This window comes from Lytechinus pictus, chromosome 6, assembly GCF_037042905.1.
Source record: "Lytechinus pictus isolate F3 Inbred chromosome 6, Lp3.0, whole genome shotgun sequence".
NCBI lineage: Eukaryota > Metazoa > Echinodermata > Echinoidea > Temnopleuroida > Toxopneustidae > Lytechinus > Lytechinus pictus.
The window spans coordinates 1,497,490-1,520,100 of NC_087250.1; the positions used below are offsets into that span (position 1 = coordinate 1,497,490).

A 22,611-nucleotide genomic window follows, 5' to 3' on the forward strand; every position below is an offset into this window, starting at 1 on the left:
AATATCTTGCTTTGAAATCTGCCTATCACAATGAAAGAAATGAAAGGTCAAATGACCAAAATTGTCCCTGAAGTAACTACGAGCTGGTCTATCATTGTTCGAAATCAGCTTGCTCAAAATACACATTGAAAAAAAGGCAAAAGACTGTGATTTAAAGCCAACCATTCCCAAAGGCAATAGATTACGCGTTAACGAATCAAAGTGAGAAAGAAAATAAAAGAAGTTCTTGAAGTTAAAATTCTTTTGAAGCCATGTAGGTTCTCCGAAAGGCTAGAAATAAACGAGAAATATATCATGTTAGGCGGAAATACATTGAATAAAAAAATTTTCATAGTTTGTAGCTTAAATGGCCAGCTACTAAAAAACCTGCCTCATAAATAAACTGAAATGAATTTTCTAATTTACGATACATGTCGATTGAATATTCAGTGGTGCTTAAAAGTGAGTATACCACACCAGAAAGTGCACTGGTGCATATGGATTATTAACCAAACTATATTACGTTATATTTTGTCACCTGACTGCACAATAAAATATCTAAAAGATGGTAGAATTTGACAACTTTCAAATATTTGTTCATTTTCTGGTGGGTTCACTAACTTTATAGCTCCACTGTACTTCCTTTTATCAGATAATATATCACATTAAGGAATAGTAATATTTACACCATGCGCTTATCATAGAAATGATACATTATAGGCTTTACATAAAACGTTGGACATAACATTAACACATTATATAATCATTTGATATATCACATCAAAATTACATTGATAATTCTTTCTCTTACATACGGTATGATGGTTTTAAAGCAGTTTTCTATATGGGCAGCATTACTGTCGTTTGTATGCCTATTTCATCAAATATATAACGTAACAAAATTAATTCCAACCTACTGCAGATACAGTTGCTGAATATCTTGTCACTTGACGATATTTTTGAAGCACTAACAGAGGTACCAATATAAACAAAAACATTAATGTCATTATTTTAAAAGCTAAAGTTAATATCCTGGAGAGCAACACATAAAACCGATATTTAAGAAATCAATTTTGGCTAAAAACCATATATATTTTTATCATTTTTTCAGTACTTTTCTGCACGACGCTTTACTGACCAATTTGGTAACGGTTCGACGTAATTTTTACCACGTGATCTCAGCACTATGGTGAAGATGAAAGAGCTTCAAATTTGCGAAAGATAAGAACGTTATCCTTATTATTGAATTCATTTTCAATTAAACTCACAATAAAAAAACAAGCATTGTGATTTGTAACAAATTGATAGATTATGAGGTCATGTAACATGATTTTCATATCATATCATTAAATACGTACAAACTAAAACCACTTGCGAATAATGATAATCTCACTGACCAATATTATTAACAGAATCGAGAATGAATTAATTCAACATTTCTACGCGCATATTGTTTGTTACCGTTCACCCAAAGTTAATAAAATGCAATCGATAACAGCATTCTTTGTACAATTATATGTTATCTTTTAATAACATATTATGAATTTTATAATAGTCATTGTATTCTGGGCCATCATCTACACCATTATCATAAATATCATCACCATCGTCATCATAATCATCATCATAATCATCATCATCATCATAATTGTCACCATCATGAGCAGTATGGCATCATGAATATAAATAATAAGGTAAATATATATGCCTTATGTTAAAAAGAAACATTCACTTAAATAAGTTCCATGTATCAGAGAAATACACATAATTTCCCAAAATATATGTTTATATTGTGCATTAAAGATTGAACCAATTTGCAGTTTGATTTTGCTATGGAACCATCAATCAAAGACGAATTCTTATTACATAATGATAGTTTCATTACTATTTAGCACCCAGGTGCTGAATGGGGCCAACAAACATTATTTTTACATGATTATATACATGCACAAACACTGAAATTTCAAAAGCATATTCAAAAGCAAACTGTTATTTCAAAATTCACCATTTTCAGTAATATTCTATAGTGGGTATGCCTTTCATAAAGGTTATTTAAAAATGGCTAAATATATTTTGTGTAAATAATATGATTTTCTCATAACTTTATCAAGTGTCAGTGCACTGGTTTCTCAGTATATAAATATGTCAAAATATAGAATACATCCTATTGAAATAACATTGTACATTCTTTTAATCCTCTTTGTAACTGGTTTTACAAACTACAGTGCGTATCAATAAAAACGGGACAGTTTTGAAAAGTCTATCAAAATTTTGTTTGAAACTATGATGTCTATCTTTTTATGTTAATAGATGCTCTTAAGTCTTATCTTTCAAATGCCTTTAGAAGAACAAGTTTCGTTCATGCTTGAGCGAACACGAAACGTTTTTGTCAGGGGTTCAAAAAAAGGCTTGCGCCAAAATGGCAGATGAGAATATATTGATGATCAGACTTCTAGCTAATCAGCAGCCTCTTCTTAACATTTGCATTATCTTTGCCATGATTTTTTAATTATTCTGTCAAAATTCATTTACAAAGCAACATGTTGATTTACTTGAATCAGGGAAGCAATACATTTTTATTCTAAGGGGCTACTTTTGCCACATTGGAGCGATGGCTGAGTTTTGGGAGTATTTCTTTAATTACTTTTTTCCCAATGAGTAATAATGCTCGGAAAGCATATCTCATTATTCTGATATAATGTAGAATATTGATTTTCTTGAATTTTGATAGGGCAGATATTGCAGCAACTTTAGAAAGGATGGTCGCCCTAAAGCATTCAATTTTGCACATTTAAGGGCTATTTCAGCTGTCATGAGGGCGAAATCCCACGTCGCCCTCATGTTTTCCCTACACTGAATTGAATTGTTCAAATTTGTGTTTTCATTTAAATAGGTCATCTTTTAGCATTGAATATTCCTTCAGAAGTAAGAAAAAAAAACCTTTTGTCATCCAAAGCTGGGAGATATGAATTGTTAATGGGGAGATCTTGTAAATTATTTAAAAAAATCATTTTATTATGTGCAACAAAGATAATGATGCTTTTGAAAGACATGAATTATATTGTCAAGGGGATATTGATTCCTTGAACAAGTTAAATTGTGTGCTTGACAGGACAATATTTATTAACTGGAAAGGATTCATGTTTTTCAAAGGCACCATAACCTTTTTAGCACAAAATGAAACGATTTTAAGAAATTCCAAGCTCTCTCATTAACAAAGCAAATCCTCTTATCTGGGTTAACAATTTTATGAAGGAATATTCAGTGCTAAAAGACATCCCAACAAATAATTCAAATACATCAATAGTTTTGTCAAGGATATTTGACAGAATAATTAAAAAATCATGGCAAAGATAATGCAAATGTTAAGAAGAGGCTGCTGATTAGCTAGAAGTCTGATCATCACATCAATATATTCTCATCTGCCATTTTGGCGCAAGCCATTTTTGAACCCCTGACAAAAACGTTTCGTGTTTGCTCAAGCATGAACAAAACTTGTTTTTCTAAGGGCATTTGAAAGATAAGACTTAAGAGCATCTATTATACATAAAAATATAGACATTATAATTTCAAACAAAATTTTGATAGACTTTTCAAAACTGTCCCGTTTTTATTGATACACACTGTATATTTACCTACTGCACATCAACATGGCTATAGGGTATAAGGGATTAAAGGAGAATGAAACCCTTGAAACCAGCTGAATCCATATCAAAGAGAAAAATCAAAGAAACATATTGTTGAAAGTTTGAGGAAGATTGAATGAATAATAAGAAAGTTATGAGCATTTGAATATTGAGATCACTAGTGCCATGTAGATCCTCCCATCGGCAATGCGACCAAGATCTGTGATATCACACACGTACAACTCCCTCATTACTTTAGTACTTATTTCACGTATATTCTCACTTTTATAGAGTCTATCACAAGGTGAGGTGTTCTCTTTATGAGATGACATAAAGTACAGAGGTTTCACAACATTATATCATTGATGAATCGTTTGTCATATGATTAGAATGAGCAAAAAGATATGTTTTGGGGTATATTTTCAGTGTCCAAATGGGAGAGTTGTACGTGTGTGACATCACAGATCTTGGTCGCATTGCCGATGGGAGGATCTCCATAGCATTAGTGATCTCGACATTCAAATGCTCATAACTCTTTTATTGCTAGTCCTATTTTACTCAAAATTTTGTTGATCTTATTCTTTGATTTTTCTGCTTTCACAAAAGCTAACTTGCTCCAAGAGTTTCATTCTCCTTTAATGTCTATTGTTGAAACAGATTCTCCTTATCAACCCTGGGCAACGATCTTATCCGTTTTCTTCCTTTCTCTCGCTCCTTCCTTTCTGTCCAATCTTCTTCCCTTTACCTTCCTACCCCCCCCCCCCCCCGCTCTCTCTCTCTCTCTCTCTCTCTCTCTCTCCATGCCAGTCAACCATGCAACATAAGCATGTGTAATATCCATATGTCACCCTTTAATATGTATCGCGTATATTCATGTTCCATATCTGTATTTGCAATTAGCAGTCGACTTGGCACGCCAAGTTTCCTTCATCTTACTACGTTATTATATTTACTTTATATACACCGTTGAATTCATTAAATCCTGTAGTACATTTTTTCCTTTCATTGAATATAGAATGATACCAACGGAAAATATTTTAAGGAAAACGCACTCGGCCGGTATCTAGGCTAAAAATGAAATACTTCATGCGACGGCCTCCCTTATGTTTGCTCTTAAAAGATCAAAATTAATAAATCCACATTGAATCGTATTCCAATAAATCTTGTCAGTGTTTTGCTCTTAGTTTGTTCGCTGATAGAAACCTAATTGCTATTAGGATGGTAAGCGAAACAAATGAGATTGAAACAGAAATGTGACACAATGTTTAAATTAGAATTCTGGCAGGATAATGGCATATTGTTAAGGAAGTAAGTTAAACATTGTCCATGAAAAGAATGCATATTTCATTCGCTCCGTGAGGATTGCCAGAACAATTGAGGGAAAATGATTCCAATCTGTTTTGATATATATCTCTTTGTTCAATTTTACGATAAATCTCTGGATTATTGTAAATTCTCGAATTAATTTATTCAGCCACTGCACTCAGTAGAATCTGATCAATGTCTGCACCTTCAAATCGTGAGTGTGTTTGATTATCTTTCTTTCAAATACCGGGAAATATGGAAATATAAAGTATGACATTATTGGTTTTGTGTTCTTTTTTTTTCTCTCTTCACATCGGTATCAGAATGAAAAATATACGAAGATATTATATAACAAAACTGTAGTATTAGTTGTAATATAAGCAGTGTAAATGAATGTTAACAAGATGTATTATACATTTTACAAAACAATAATTTTTAAAGGAAATCCATCGTGGGCCTCGTCATATTATATGCAATATGACCTCGCCAATAATATTTTCAACCAGTGATATAGAAACCTAATTCCACGTGCATGATACATGTTCTTGGATGCGGGAGTTTTTTTAATATCTATATATAAATGCCTATTGTTAACCGTGATGTTTAAAATGGGTCAGAGTTATTAGGTCTTATTGGGCCTCACTGCTACAGATATTTCAATAATCCAAAGATGGTATTGTTCTGATCAGTGTGTCTCATATTCATCATAGTGAATGATCCCGACATATCATCGTTTAGAATGTGAGTCGCTTTTCGAAGACGAGAATACTATCTCCATCACAAGCAATTATCTTGCCTGATGATGAGATCATTACACGGGAAAATAAAAGGTGAAATCGCCTGAGCTCCACAGTCCATTGATCAGTCATTCTAGTTGATAGAGGGAATGACGTCACTCTTCTCTTCTTCACTTCATTGCCACTCATCACCTGATCAATCATACACGTCTTGCGCTCATCATCTGATGTCACAACGTAGAGGTCGTCTGTTATAGGATCAACACAGACATTCAAGATGACATCACTGTGGGGGATTTCCCTTTGACCACCCTGTCTGTCTATTATTAGTACTCTCTTATCACCAGGGCAAGGTCGAGCGATGATGTTACTTGATGATAGCACACCTCGCATTATTACTTTCTGTTTACATGTGATGGTATTCACGATCTTACTATCAGCTGGGTTGATGACGTATATCTTAGACTGACCCCACTCAGCAGCGATGATCATCCCATCACGGTCAACAGCTACATCCACCCATGAGGTATCGCGCGTTGTGTTTCTTGGTATTGTGACGTCATTGATGCGCATACATTGTCTGTCATTCACACTAATGCATCCAGTCAAACTGTCCCCTGTACAACCTTTATAGAGTCTACCGCACACTATCTTGTCATCATTCAGTAATGCACAGGAGAAAACCCATGATGTATCAGTACCTGTTATCACTCTCTGGATGTGTTTAGTGTTCATATCTAACATGTATGTATGCCTGCTACCTGAGACTATGTCAGTGATGATCACATTACATTCATCTATGCAACCAACAATCCGTGGGTATGTGATTTTATCTTTGACACTGATTGTATCACTAAGCATCCACTCGCCATCATACCCACCAATCCTACCATCATACTTCTCTCTCCCAACACCCTTCATAAACCTTACACCTAATATTCTATCAGTTATTTGTTTCACATCATTCTTATAAAGTGGTTTCTTTAGTTTATCACTCACTGACATGTTCACACTATGACCGTCTTTAACAATGTTTTTATCGTCTTCTAGTACTGTATCTATGGTCTGTATTGCATTCTCAATTGTTTTTGTGTCATCCTGCAATGATTTCCTCAACTCTCTGATCTTCCTCTCCTTCTCTTTAACAATGTTATCAATGTCTCTATGAAGACCAGTCTTCTTATTATCCATGTGTCCTTGTCTAATCTGTGCATTTGTATGGATTAATTCAAGTTGTTTTTCTCTCTCTTCATTGTTCTTTCGAATCTTCTCATTAATCTTCAGAATCTCTTCTTGAAGTATTTGATTCTGATCATCAAATTCTTGGTTGATTTTGTCAGCCTCCATCTTCTCCTTTGCTTTATCTATGTTGATCCCCTCCTTTATTGTCGAATTAACTTCATCTTTCAAAGCTTGTAGATGGGTGTCTGTGTCTTTCGTGCATTGGTCAATTTTATCTGAACACACACGACTTTTTTTAGATTTGCCCGTAGCCTTTTCTCTTAGAACAGTTAGCCTGGCCCTACTTTCGTTTATTGTACTATTTATATCTTGTCTCTCGCAAGGCTGTTGATGTTTGATCATAGCGCATAAATAACACAATGGTACACCATGAGTTTTACAATATAATTTTACCTTTTCACCATGTTCTTCACAATCAATATTTGTTTCACCTCTTTTAACTCTTTTGATGCATCTTTCCTCAGAGGCACATTCATCACAGAGTCTCTTCTTCTCCTCCACGTAGTACGTCACATCTGTGATTGATTGACAATCCTTTCCTTCACATTGTTGGTCTGTGGAGAAATTAGCTGCCATGGTGATTGAAGTAGTGATCTGATCTGAAAAAAAAAATCAAAGGAAAGGGACGAAAGATAGATAGTTATATATATAGCGGTCAAAGAAAGAACAAAAATAAGGAAGCAGAAGAATCAATGACAATGAGAGTAAGAATAAAAAGAGATTAGAGAGAAAGATAGCGAAAAAATAGACAGAGATGGAGCAACATTATATCTACCGACTTAAAAAAAAATAAGTCAGAGAAACGAATTCTCTCCTTACGTTGGAATATATCCTACTATCCAATTGTGTTTCTTAATCTTAATTTTTTTTTCAAATTGACGATGACATGAATCACAAAGTAATCTGATTGTTGTGATAAAATGAGTCAACCTTTGCTTTTCACAATTTGACATATTATCTGTTGTTGTAAGCTCTCCAAGATACCTTATTCATCAAATATTTGCCGAAGATGGCGTGGTTGCTGATGCAGCAGAAAGTTGATGGTGTACTCCAGGCTGGAAATAATATGAATTGAAGAATAGAAAGAATAATGTCAGACAATTATTGAAATGAAAATAGGGAATTATAAAGTTAGGATTTTTTTTTTGCTATTTCTATGGAACCCATCTATGCATGGCTTCTGAATTATGAATCTCCTCATCGTCTGGCTGTTATTAATTTACCAAATGAATCGTAAGTTATTTACCCAAGTTTTTTTCCCCCACAAAGATGAGAAAATAGGATTGGCTTTAGATTTAATATGTAAGATCATCTTTGCTTATTTTGCTACTGGGAGAAATGTTGCACACGCATCAACTGCATTTATATATAGGCCTACCAGTTTTCACAAAATATTGTCAAATTATAAAATTCAAAAACTTAGTTACTTTTTAGATCTATGTATGTTGATATAGTTTTTTTATACTGTGCTCTTTGAAGTTTTCTTGGTTTATATACAATCATATTCTTTACCCATTCGAGTAGGCATTACAACATTAAAATTTGGCGTTACGTCAGCCTCGATGTGGAATGTTTCATACCCCCTCCAAGAACATTGTTCTCACGAACTGAAGTTTGGTAGCTCCGTTTTTTAACGGATACTATATTCTCTCGCTTATACAGTGTGTATCAACAAAAAGTTTACACTTTGATTAAGTCCTGGAAATTAAGAAATAAACAACTTCGGGATAATCTGTTACATATTTTCTTGGGTTTGAGTGTCATCTTTCGAATTATAGGAACAATTTTGACAGAATGCTTCGCTTGAGTGAGCACTGTCCATTTTGGTAAAGCTCATAGAAATAGTTTTTAAGCAGAAATGCTCATTTTCTCTATGTCAATGAAAAACGGCGAAAACACTCTGACGTGTTTGTTTTCTCTTTTTTTTTTTTGCATGTTCAGTCAATTGAATAAAAAGATACTTCTGAACATTTTGGAACAATTATGCCACCCAAATTAATATTTAACCCGAGGTAAGCATAGCCATTACCCTTTTTGTGCCAACTTGATCTGAGGACATAGCTAAATCTAAACAAAAGTTTATTTAAGAAATTTCAAGCATTTTTTACGAAGCTATCATTTTTAGTGTATGAGTTTATATTCATATTTTATTTTAATACTTGTTTCTCCACACTTTTCCCAAGCATTGTATAGAGGAAGGGAAGAGATGAGCAAGAAGAAGTTAAAACTGTATAAATGTGGAAATGCTTCGGGATATTATTACAAATATATTATTTTTTAAAGGATTTTCCTAAGTGTAAACTTTTTTACGCACTGAACAGGAAGGGAACAGATGATCTAAAAAAAGAAGTCAAAACCTTAGTCATATCCCTTTCAACTAAGAAAAATGCATCGGCAGACATTACTTACAAATCAAATGGTTTGGAATTATACCACTCCTCGTAACTACCTAATGAGTTAAAAGCCGTATTCTTCCGAGAGATCACCAAGATCGATAAAGGAAACAAAATACTCGAGCGTTTCCCTCTATTCCATGGAAAAATCTTTACTTTTACTCTGTTAATGTTTCAAGCAAACTATTAATAGGAACTCCGGCCAATATCGTTCTCTCAGAAGAGCATTTCATAAAGTATTATTCTCTCATGATCATTGTCATACCGCCATTAACGTTGCAATCCGGAGAAGCCACTACTTGGAGGAGATAGTAGTCATCCTCAGTTTGGTCAGAAATCATTTAATTAATTATAAAAGCAAATGTTTGTTTTTTATGATTTTACCAATCAGTTCGATAATACTCAGGATGTTCAATCAAATATTATTGTGGGTGCAAGACGAAAACACTGTATTAACATTTTATAGAGAATAGAGTGTCTTATTACATGAATTTGGGGACTGATTAATTTGACACACACACATTCATTCTTGATTTCATTTCAATTCAAACATAATATGAAGTAATATGTATCAGATGCAAACATAGATATTTATATAAAAAACAGTACAAATTATAATACATGGAATGGACCTAGCCCTCATGCAAATTTTAAGCTAGCCGCATGCTAGTCGCTCGCTAGTCGCTAGCTTGCAGCTTGTTACACTGTAAAAAATGAAGTGCTCACTTAGCACTTACAGTGCTTGTATATTGACTGCACTACTAGTGCTGATTTTATAGTTTAAATTTAAACTAGAAAATTAGCACTCATAGTGCAGTCACCATACAAGCACCGTAAGTGCTAAATTAGCACTTCATTTTTTACAGTGTAGCGGATAGCTTGATAAGCTTGTGATATGCATGCTGACAAAAATCGAGTTTTTATCGAGCATGTATCGTTTGCTTGCTTAACATCGGTATTTAAGCAAGCCACCAGCTAGTCGCTTAATAGCTAGTTATTAGCATGCAGTACGTTTGAATTTCTGTAGGGGAGAAACAAAAATCCACGATAAACTGATCGCTTTCAACTCTTAGAAAAAATACTGTTTATTTCCTCGATATCATCTGACAGAATGACGTTGTAGGGCAGTGGCGTACCTAGGATTTTCCACAGGGGGGGCAAAATTGGCCGCCAAAAAAATTGACAACCAAAAAAAAAAGAATGGTCTAAAAAAAATAAAAATAAGCTTTTCGTACCAGGAAAAAAATTGACAAGCAAAAAAAAAAAAAAAAAAAAAGGTCTTCAAAAAAAAAAAAAAAAGGTTTTCGTACCAGAAAAAAAATTGACAAGCAGAAAAAAAAAAAGGTCTTCAAGCTCGTCAGGGGGGGGCAAAAAAGGTCTTTTAAGCTCGTCAGGGGGGGGGGGGCAGGTATATGTCTTTTGTATGGGTTGTGACTCGTCAGGGGGGGCAGAGTGCCCCCCTGTCCCCCCGTAGGTACGCTAGTGTTGTTGGGTCTATCGACCTTTATAACTCACCTTGTTTTTATTGATCCTCTCTGATGTATTATGACGTCACCGTCTATGATGATCTCTTGAAAAGAATTTATCGTTTTGATGTTACTTTAAAACTTTGTATAAACTTCAGAGACCGATGTGTTGAATAATAATTATCTATGCTGCGAGACAAGATGGCGTATGTACATGCTCAATGTCGTTACACGTCTATGGAATACGCAGTGGTAATTCCCTTATTTTCGGGGGTAATTTTCACACATGGCTAGGCTGCACTACTGTGAGTCGGATGAATATTAAATATGAAATAAGAGGAATGTCACAACTCAGTTTTCAGTAGTCAAATGTTTACATAGAACATGATAATAATAGCTTTCTGGTGGGAGCGTTGACAAGTGATGAACTTCATTGATTCTTCTGAATAGATTAATATGAATATGAATTAAAGCAAAGCGATGAGGTAAGAGACAAAGAGACAGTAGCAGTGAAACAGAGAAGAAGAGAGAAGGAAAGATAGGGAAAGAGGACCAATTTCGCAAACAAAGTAGGAACGGTAAGTATATTTCTAGTGTATGACGAGGTCCTTTTTACACCCTATATAATCGGCAAGGAACTTACGTCACGATTTAACTCTTTTTAGAGGTCACATGACTGGAGCATCCCTGAGTGGTGCAGATGTTAGCCACGATGGGAACATCGATGATCGAAGGACGTGCTTCGGTGCTTCTTGTTAATATATCAATATCAAAAATTATTTCTATTTCATGTAATTATTTGTTTGAAAAACAGGGAAGCACATTCAACAATTTGATGGTCTCCCATGGGCCCCTGTGACAGTGTATATAGTATAACATAACAATTATAACTACATAACAGTATCATAAAAAGAGAGGCATAGATAATATGGTAAGTACTTGAATCAAAGCATAGGAATGTTTATAAAAAGAGAGATAGGAGACAGAAGGAACTTGCAGAAAACAGACATTTGACAAAAACAGGAGCAGAGGGGGGAGAAAAGAAAGAGAGACAGAGAGTGAGAGAATAAACTCATGAAATATTTGGAATTTTATAAACAAAGTAGAAACTGAAAATGGTTGTAAAATCGGTACATGGCAATATCTTGTAGTGATTTAAGATTTCTTTTTTTATCTAAGTAGCTGTTTGTAATGTACGTGTATAAAATTTTGTATCCAAAGGAACTGTTGCTGCGCTAGCGCCATGAGCGTCTCTGGATGGTGTGTGCGCTCAATAAGATATCACTATTATTATTATTTACTATCACTATTTTCATCTTATTTGGACGATAATAAGGGGCATTTGACTCTGGAAAACTGGGGCGCTGGTGGTTCTGTAGTACCCCCTTCCAGTGGCGTACCTAGGATTTTCCAGGATTATAAAATTACCTACACGCTCATGTAAAAATATATCAAAAACTCGCATTGGTTCGGAAATTATTGATGTTTGTTCAAGGGGGGACTTACTTTTTTTGTTGTGTATAGTTTAACTTATTATATTTCCTTATGCCTACGCATGCAAATGACTCCCCAATTTTTTATTGTTTGATATGTTAAGTTAGGGGAACCACGCTCTACAAGCAATGCTTTTTAGTGTATTCCTTCATTTCCATACAAGATTTTGCAAAATGTTTTTGAATTTGTAGTTGATTTGTAATTATTGTAACCATATTTAATTTGTATTTGTTTATTATATATAATGATGTATGTCTGATTTGTATTTATTTCTAATGTTATTGGTGGAAATGAAAATAAAAACTTGAACTTGAAACCAGGGCCCTGTGAAGGATTTATCACAGGGGTATTGATTTTGATTTGGCAAGTAATACAAAAGGGAGTTTCATTACAAAATGAAGGTCATATTGGTCGCGGTAAATTTCTCAAGGAAGCCATGAAAAGGATTTACCGAAAAAAAAAGAAGATAATTTTGGTCACGAGAAAATTCGTAGGCAAAAATAAAAAGGGTTTCACTACCAAGTGGAGATCATTTTAATTATACTTCTCCATTTTCGCACAACTTTCAGATTTCAAGGGGGTGCTGCCAATGGAGAATAACCGTGTAACGCAAATATTGAGTACCCCCAGCACCCCCGTTCCCAAGGGCCATGCATAACACCTTTTGATCTAATGAGATAAGATTCGTATTCTTCCCAGAGACGATCACCAAGATGAATAAACATGATAAAGGAATAAAAAATACTCATCCGAAAACCAAACACTACAGGGGCGCCCCCTTATGCAATGGGGATGGGGAATTATTGCTTTCCTAGTGATGGGGGAGGGTTAAGGCCGTTTTTGGTTCCCCTGTCCCTGCAAATAGGAACCAGCGTTATTAACATTTACCTTCCATTAACAGACTAAAAGTTTCGAACATACTATCTCTGGATAAATTATCATTCTCTTAGAAGAGCTTTCAAAACGTATAATTCTCTCATTATCAGTGGCATAACGCCATAAACGACGCAAAATCTGGAGAAGCCACCACTTGGAAGAGGAACCATATGTCTATTCAGTTAGATACGAAATAATTTTCACTAACCAAATGATGCGAGCGCGAAGCGCGAGCTGAAAAAAAATTGATATTCAGATCACAAAAAGGGACATTTTAATGACTGATTTTAGGAATTCATGAAGAACAGACATATCTCACTAATCCACTCATGCGAACGTAAGCACGGACAGGAAATGTTTATATCATGTATATTGAGACCTTAAAATGGGACAATCATGCAAAAAGAAGCATATGTCACTACATAAAACAATAATAACTCGAAGTGCGAGAATTGACTTGAAAACGGGAGGTTTTCGTAAAATTCGATTATATATCTCTTCAAACAGACAATCCGAGCACCAGGAACAATAAAAACATAGGCCCTGAGCAGTGGCGGACCGTGACCCGGAGGAGACAAAGCATTGGGGGGGGGGGCACAGCATTGTTCACAGACAATGCAGTGCCCCCCCCCCCCAATGCTTTGTCTCCTCTGGGTCACGCTACTGGCCCTGAGCAAATTATGCTTCCTAAAATTGTGAAAAAAATTCTTATTGAATATAGCATAACATAATCATAATATAATATACCATTATAATGAACAATAATTCTTCTTTCCCACTAAAGTTTCTCTTCATTTCTCCCTCTTTTTCTCCTTTTCCCCGTTTCTTTTTTTGGAGGGGGGGGGGGGGCAGCCGATTAGGGGGGCATGTGCCCCCCATTCCCCCCACCGTAGTTACGCCACTGAATAATACCATATTCATAATCAGTATATTTATCCCTTAACAAAAGAAAAGAGAGAAGGAAAGGAAGAATAAAATGAAACGTAATGACAGAATAACGAGGAGTAAGAAGTTAAAAGAAAGGAGAAGAAGAACAACAACTCAAATGGGAAGGGAAAAGGGGAGTAGTAGTAGAAGAAGAAGAAGAAGAAGAAGAGAGAGAGAGAGAGAAAGGGATAGTAAAATGAGTACGAAAGTAAGATAAATGGGAGGGAGGGGAGAGAGGGCAATAAACGATCACAGTTTATCGATTTACGTTAGCAAATGCCCTTATTATGAGACTTATTTCTTAATGTTGAAATATCAAATCGTTTTAAATAAATGAAATGGCATGATTTATCAAAAAGATTTATCTTATTGTAGGATGACATGAGAGAAACAAATGAAAATTTACCTGATTTGGTAAGCTCTCTCTTTAGGCTGTTACGTTCATCAGACATTCGCCGTAGATTGGCGTAGTTCCCGATTCAGCACAACTTGAAGGTGTAATCCAGACTGAAAATGATATAATTTAAACAGAAAAAGAATAAAATCAGACAAACATTACAATAAAAATGGAGAACAAATTGAAATTTTTTTTTTCTATGGAACCCTTCTATGCATGTAGAATGGCTACAGGGGCGCCCCCTTATGCAATTGGGAATTATTGCTTTCCTTGGGAGGGGGGGGGGAAGGCCCATTTTGGTTCCCCTGTCCCTGAAACTTGGAACCAGCGGTAATAACAATTCAATTCAATTCAAATAAACATTTATTTTCTTCCATTTCAAAACAATTTTCATAAACATTAAATCATACAAAAATCCAAATGTTATAAGGAATATAAATATGTACATGTTTGGTTTAAAGAAGAAGGCGTATACCCTAAAAGCCGAGGCTTGTGGCGGGATACGCCTATTATAGACATAAATATAATACAAAAAACAATACAAAGGAAAGGGCAGAGGAAAGAAGAGAAGGAAAGGGAACGAGAGAGGGAGACGTGAGCGGAGAGGCGGGCATGAATTACTGTATAAAATAAAATGCTCAACAAATGTATCAGTGGGGGCAAAATATAAATGCCGCAACAACAATTGTCCATGGTTCATGTTAACTTAAAGTCAAAAGGAAACGTAAGGTGGAAAATATTCATATATAAAATGTCAGGAGTAGTTTTTTCATTTTATACTTAAAGCTAGTTGACGACAGAGATTGTTTTATGTAATCCGGAATTTCGTTCCATATTTTTGGGCCAGTATAACAAATGTTGTGTTGGAAAATTATTTTTTTTATGTTTGGGAATGAATATTTGATTATTTGAGCGGGTATCAAAATAATGATTAAATGATGATTTAAACACCTGTAGAGAAAATGACATTGAAGTTTATTGATGTCGTCTAATTTCAACAATTTTAGGGATTGAAACAAATTTTTAGTATTTGCTAGTGGTATATTGTCGTCTGGAGAAATAATACGCACAATTTTATTTTGAAGGGAACATAATTTCTTAAAATGGGTTTGGTATGTGTTCGCCCATACCAAATTACAGTAATACAAATATGGAAAGATTAAAAAGCAATATAATGTACGCAATACAGTTTTATGCAAGTAAAAACTTAGGCGATATATTATTCCGATATTTTTGGCAACTTTGTTCTCAATTTCATTTATGTGATGTATCCATGTTAAGTTACTATCAATGATAACGCCAAGAAACCTAGTATTTTCAACTCTGGGAATTATTTGGTTGTTAAGCTTCTCCACTACATGATTAAGATCAATATGCCTTGTGGAGTTACGGAATATAATGTAATTGCATTTCTTATAGTTAATGGTAAGCTTGTTTGCACAAAACCTTACATTAACAGACTAATAGTTTCGAACATACTAGCTCTGGATAAAGTATCATTCTCTTAGAAGAGCTTTCAAAACGTATCATTCTCTTATGATCAGTGCCATACCACAATCAACGTCGCAATGTGGAGAAGCCATAACTTGGAGGAAGAACTATATGCCTACTCAGTTAGCTACGAAATAATTTCGTCATTCATGAAAAACTAGTATTTTTATGAAATTAACAATTAGCTCGATAATACTCAAAATGTTCAATCAAATCTTATTGCAGTTATCCAAGCGAACAAAATGTATGAAAGATTTATAAACAATAGTTGAGATTGTAAGTGTGTCTCTTCTTATCACATGAATTTGAGTTTTGTTCCATTTTCCACAAAATGACGATATTCAATTCAATTCTTTATTTCATTTCAGTTCAAACATGATATAAAGTTCTATATGAATCTGCTACAAGTTAACGGAATATGTTCAATAAAGCAGTATCAAATAGAGCATATACAGCACGCCCCCCAAACTATCCCTCTGATATAGGGTCTCAATCAAATGTACGGGAGTAGAAAGATTATTGCATAATCTAACTTCTATCAAAAATTTCATTGGTCTTGCTTCAGCGGTTTTGAATACACACCCTTTTACGCAACAGTGATGCATGTCAGGCCATTCCAAATTTGAAACACTGCTGTATTTCTGCATTGTCTTTAACATGTCACCCCTTTAAGCAGAAGGGTAAAAACCAAAACCAAAAGAAATAAAATATAATTTTTTCATGATTGTTAGGGGATCCATGCACCAACCTGAAAGAAAATATGAATGATGGATAAGAACAATCAGCTGAACAATGAAATACAAACCAAAAGTGTATCACACTTTGCGAAAACGAACATAACTTGTGAAAATTGAACCTTTTTCATACAAAAGGGTAAATGAATTAACCTGAGCCTACTTACTTGGAAATAAAATCGGAATGAAATCAAGAATGTAATATTGTTGAAAATAAGGCATGCATGGAAGAGACATGACCTGTTGTCTCCATCATTGTGCATCTCCCATTATCAACAGGGGCGGATCCAGCTTTTTATAAAGGGGGGGGGTTGGGGTGGTATGCGAGGGAGCGTAGCGACCGAGTCCAAGCGAGCGGAGCGAGCGAGGGGGGAGGGTGTGGGAGGGGGGTGTCCCCCCTCCCACAGTAGGGAAAATTTTTAAAAATCTGTGTGTGAAAATGGCGTTTTCTTGCATCTAAAACACCACTCTTTTTGGTATAGAGGTCGTTGCCAAATTAACTCTGTGACATTTGTTCGCCCAACCCCCCCCCCCTCCCCCCAAAAGAAATAATAATAATAAATGAAATAAATACATAGAAATAGAATAAAATAAAATTACAAGTTAAAAAAAAAAGATAAGATTTAAAAAAATGGTCCCCGGATTTTTTTTTGGGGGGGTTGCAACCCCCCCAACCCCCCCTCTAGATCCGCTTCTGATCAAACTTGAAATGAATTGTCAGGTACTGTTGTTGCCCTTCTGAACACGCGCAAGGTTGTGATTTGATGAGCCTGGTTAGATCATGGAGATTACCTGGTCAGCTCAGGGAATTCCCCGATCAGATTCTGAATGATCAAAGGGGTATGATATGCTAGGCAGTGCAGAACCAGCAGTGGTAGCAGTGCTGCATGTATGCAAACTTGGAATGGGCTGAAAAGCACCATTGTTACAAAATAGACTGTGTATTCAAAACCGTTGAAGCGAGACCAATGAATTTTTTACGGAAGTTATGAGATGAGCTTCCTATTACCATGCATTTAATTGTGAACAATTTTCAATTTTGGAATTAATTCAGCCGTATATCAGAGGGGCATTTTTTTTTTTGGGGGGGGGGGACGCGCTGTACATGGGCGAACAATATAGTAAATACTGACTGCATTTTAAGATTGCAAAAAAGAGGCATATGGCTTTGTACTGGATCTGGATATTTTGAACTTACTGATCCATTATTCTTTAAACTTTAAACATTGAACATATTGATATTCACATAATCCGAATTGCACTTTTTATGTATCGCTTAAATAAAAAGATTACCTTTATTATTTTGGGATGGTTTTTACAGAAATTCAGGAGTCATTAATTCATTGAAGAGTATATTCCCCCCCCAAAAAAAAAAAAATTATGCATGTTGTACTCAACTCTCATTTTGCCTTACTTGAATTATTGCATCCTTGCCTGGGGTAACGCTGCTAAAGTTCATTAAGATGGGTTATTAAAAGTCCAGAAAAGGGTAATTAGACTAGTATGTGGAGTTAGTTCACGATCTCACACTAATATTTTGTTTTATGAAAATAAGTTCCTTAATTTACATGACATATATATCAACCTCGGTTGCATTATGTATCAATTAAATAAAAGAGAACTTCCACTTGCCCTTTATTCATTATGTGTTAGAAATGACCAAATCCATTCTTACTATACAAGACAAGTTTCTTTTCTCCACTTGCCATTGGTCAAAACTATTTTTCGGCTTAATACATTTGTTTATACAGGGCCAAAATTGTGGAACTCCCTTCCTTCTTCATTGAAGCAATCAGTTAGCCTTAGTGTTTTTAGAAACAAGTTAAAGACCGAATTACTGAAGAAATACTTAGATCAGTAAACGAATACCTGCTTGTTATATCTCGTCTAACTTTATAAATTGTATTCTTCCCACAATTATCTATGCAAAAATAGAGCTCTCCCTATTTTCTTTATTTTTTCCTCTTTTCTTTCTTCTTTTCGAATTTCAGATTCTTATAGTTTAGGTCTTATAGAATTTGGTGACCTATGGCCCACAAGCTAAGCTTCTTAGTAGGTCACCACGTTTGATTCCCACCTATTCTCATGGGTGTTACTAATGTTTCAGCATGTATTATGTATATTATCCTGTATATTATCCTGTAATTATTTACTTTTGTTCTTTGCTATTTGCTTGTATCGCACTGATTTACTGTTGTTGTTTGATATCGGAATTGAAACGAAATAAAGATTCATTCATTCATTCAATAGAGACATTCATATATATATATATATATATATATATATGGCATGTAGGACCTAATATTTGAAATTCACTACTTTCGTATATACGAATTTATAACAACAATTTATCATTCAAGAAGAATATGAAGAATTTATTGCTCTCAAATATTTTAAATGATATTTTTTTTGTACTTTTCCGTATTGATGTAATTGATTATTTTTGTATTCATTCAAGATGCAAGTGATACCCAAATCTTAACATGCTAGGGGCATTAGTTTAGATGTTGTTCTAATTTGTATTTTATATTCATGATTGCTTATTTAGAGACATGTTTAACGAATTACTTACCTACAGTTATTCTTTCAAACATATTTTGTTTATGCATTGTTCCTACTTGATTATCAATGTTACACTACCGTGTGAGTAAAACAAAATTGACACCTCACAAATCCCCATTGTAAGAAAATAATATGTCACAAACGCATAATCATTATATATGACTGGAAAGCGTAGCCTCTCCCAAATAATTTTATACCATAAGTACGGGGTATTCGTTAACGCTTCGATGATCAGGAGGAATTCTTTGCAGTGATGTAAATTTTGATTTGCGCCAAAGTAAGGCATGAATGCAATGAACAGATGAACTAACCCAAGATTTCAATGATTTCATAATCCTACATGGGTTAGTAAACTTATTGACAAATATCAATGAAACTAACATGAGAATTGATAGTAAAAGTGTATATTAAAGAATTATAACATGTATATTGTAATTTACTGAAAAGGTGTTTTAAAATGGATTTTAATACAATCCTTGTAGGATTGTGACATCGTTGACATCTGAATTTATTCATTGCAGTCATGTCTTCCTTTGGCGCAAGTCAAAATTTACATCACTGCAAAGAATACCTCTCGATCATCCAAGCGTTAACACATACCACATAACTATGGTATCAAATTATTTGGGAGAATATATTCTTTCTAGTAATACATAGTGAGCATACGATCATGACATATTTTCTTTCATGAAATGGGGATTTGTGAGGTGTCCTTTTGTTACCCTCACGGTATATTTTGTCAATTACTTTTTTTATGCATGAAGAAAAATAAAATAAACAAATAGATATAGAGATGGACATGGAAATATTAACAATATCATCATCATCATTATCATCATGATCATCATCATCATCATCGTCACCACCACCATCATCATCATCACCATTATCATCATCCCCATCATCATCATCACAATCATCACCACCATCATCATCACCATCATTATCACCATCATCATCATTATCATCAACATCATCACCATCATCATCATTGTCATCATTATCATCATCATCCCCATCATTATCATCATCATCATCACCATCATCACCATTGTCATCATCATCATCACGAACACCATCATCATCATCACCATCACCATCATCATCATCATCACCATCACCATCACCATATTAATCCACGATAGTCTGATTGCTCTCAATACCTGGATAATATTGCTATGTAATATGTATTTAACTTCTTGTTATAAATTCAATTATTCATCTTTACTTGTTTATCAACCAGTGAAGAATATAAAATACGAAAATTCTTTATTACAATTTAACTCCTAAACACTAACCATGAAATATCAACACTTAAAAATGTCAGCTAACTTCGATATACTCTCAACTCCGGTTAGTCGCAGAGTCGCACTGACCATTACCACTCTCCTTATACCAGAGAAAGTTTGATAGACAGTTACCTGTAGACCAATCAGAGGGAGTTTAGATTACTCATACCTTAAATTGTTACACCCCGAAACTAATCATATAAATGAGACTTGTTGATTATAAAAAAATAGATCCAATACAGATAGACTGAATTACATGAAGACTTTATGAATAGACAATATAAGTTGAACTACATGTAACTACAGAACTAGAGTTTTATACTTCAGAATTATCATATTCATCGCCCCCTGTTTTATCTGAATCCAGTGGCGTACCGTGGGTCACGGTATTGGGGGGGGGGCACCAGCAACAATTTAAGGCACTTAGTGAGCGCGCAAAGCGCGCTCATATGCCAGATATACTGACCTAATAGAGACAATTTAAGGACAGTAACATTAATGGATATGTATACGGATATGTATTTCACTGATCGCATCTGATTTTCTTTTATATTCAGACCTAAGAAGGGACATTATAAGAAATTTTTTGTAATCATGATACGTACCTATCTCGCTAAACAAACAATGTGAGCGCGAAGCGCGAGCTGAAATTTGTATATATATTGACCCCAAACAGGGATATTTTGAGGTCTATGTTTTCGGAATTCATTGAGAGTATACATATCTCACCATATTCATCTAATGCGAGTGCCAAGATGTTGATTTTAATAGAATTACATCTAAACACATGAAGCACTTTTTGTAGTCATTGTAATCATGATTATCATACGCATCTCACTGATCAAATACTGCGAGCGCAAAGTGCGAGCTGAAAATTTAGGAAATTCAGACCTGAAGAGGGGCATTTTAGGGCTTATCTGTAGGAATTCACGAAAACCATGCGTATTTCACTAACCAAATGATGCGAGCGCGAAGCGCAAGCTGAAAATTTTTGATATTCAGATCAGAAAAGGGACATTTTAAGAACGGATTTTAGGAATTCATGAAGAGCACACATATATTACCAATCCACTAATGCGAATATAAGCACGGGCAGGAATTTTTTTATATCAAAACCTTAAAATGGGGCAATCACTTTAAGTAGTCATGAAAAAGAAGCATATGCCATTACATAAAACAATAATAATTCGAAGTGCGAAGAAATCTAATCGGTGTATATTGACTTGAAAACGGGAGGTTTGACATATATCTCGTTAAACAGACAATGCGAGCAGCAGGAACAATGAAGACATAGGCCCTGAGCAAATAATGTTTCATTTAGTTATTTGTTTTTATGTAATATAACATAACATATATAATATAACATTATAATGAACAATAATTTCTTTTTTTCCACTACGTTTCTCTCCCTTTCTCTCTCTTCTTCTCCTTTCCCCCGTTTTTTTTTTGCCAGCCGATGGGGGGGGGGGGGGGGGGGGGGGGGGGCACGTGCACCCCATGTCCCCCGTAGTTACGCCACTGTCTGAATCCCCAATTATATCTTCATGAATTTCAACTCAATTTATAATTGTTGCTGATTATTAACTTGGAATAATTGATGCTTCATTTACAAATAAACGCTTCACTCTATAACTTATTTAAAAGTTTCTTTATTCCGACAATTATTGTATGCTCCGAACGGAAATAAAGATCCGAAACACGACAATATCAGGTATTTCCGTGATATCAACTTATGGATGTAACATTGTATGGTCGACTTACCTTATCTTCAATGACATATTATGGCATCACCTTACATGACCATCGTTTGAAAAGGAAAATGATCGTCTTAAAGCAACATAAAAAAACTATGTCCAAGCTTCGGAGATCGATAATTATGTTGAACTATAATTATCTATGCTGTGAGACAAGATGGCGTATGTACATGATCAATGCCATTACACGTCTATGGATTACGCAGTGGGGTACTTTCCACGCATGGCTAGGCTGTACTTCTGTGAGTTGGATGAATATCAAATATGAATTGAGAGGAATGTCCCAATCCAATTTTCAGTAGTCAAATGTTTGCATGGAACATGAGAATAATAGATTTA

General features: G+C 34.8%; 1 protein-coding gene across 4 annotated transcripts; it reads right to left on the minus strand.

Annotated features, from left to right (window-relative positions):
• Window positions 1–4,320: 4,320 nt before the first annotated feature.
• LOC135154479 (uncharacterized) lies at window positions 4,321–22,542 on the minus strand. 4 transcript variants are annotated; one of them, XM_064100662.1, is made up of 5 exons: window positions 22,280–22,511; window positions 14,452–14,552; window positions 10,798–10,852; window positions 7,874–7,944; window positions 4,321–7,488 (listed from the first exon to the last, which is right to left on the minus strand). In XM_064100662.1, exon 5 carries the CDS (start codon window positions 7,463–7,465, stop codon window positions 5,645–5,647), a length of 1,821 nt encoding a protein of 606 aa, XP_063956732.1. In that variant the 5' UTR covers window positions 7,466–7,488; window positions 7,874–7,944; window positions 10,798–10,852; window positions 14,452–14,552; window positions 22,280–22,511; the 3' UTR covers window positions 4,321–5,644. The 4 variants fall into 4 exon arrangements, with proteins under 4 accessions (XP_063956732.1, XP_063956731.1, XP_063956729.1 ...); XM_064100661.1 differs by lacking the exon at window positions 10,798–10,852 and having other exon boundaries at window positions 22,280–22,542; XM_064100659.1 differs by lacking the exons at window positions 7,874–7,944; window positions 10,798–10,852 and having other exon boundaries at window positions 22,280–22,406.
• Window positions 22,543–22,611: the final 69 nt, after the last annotated feature.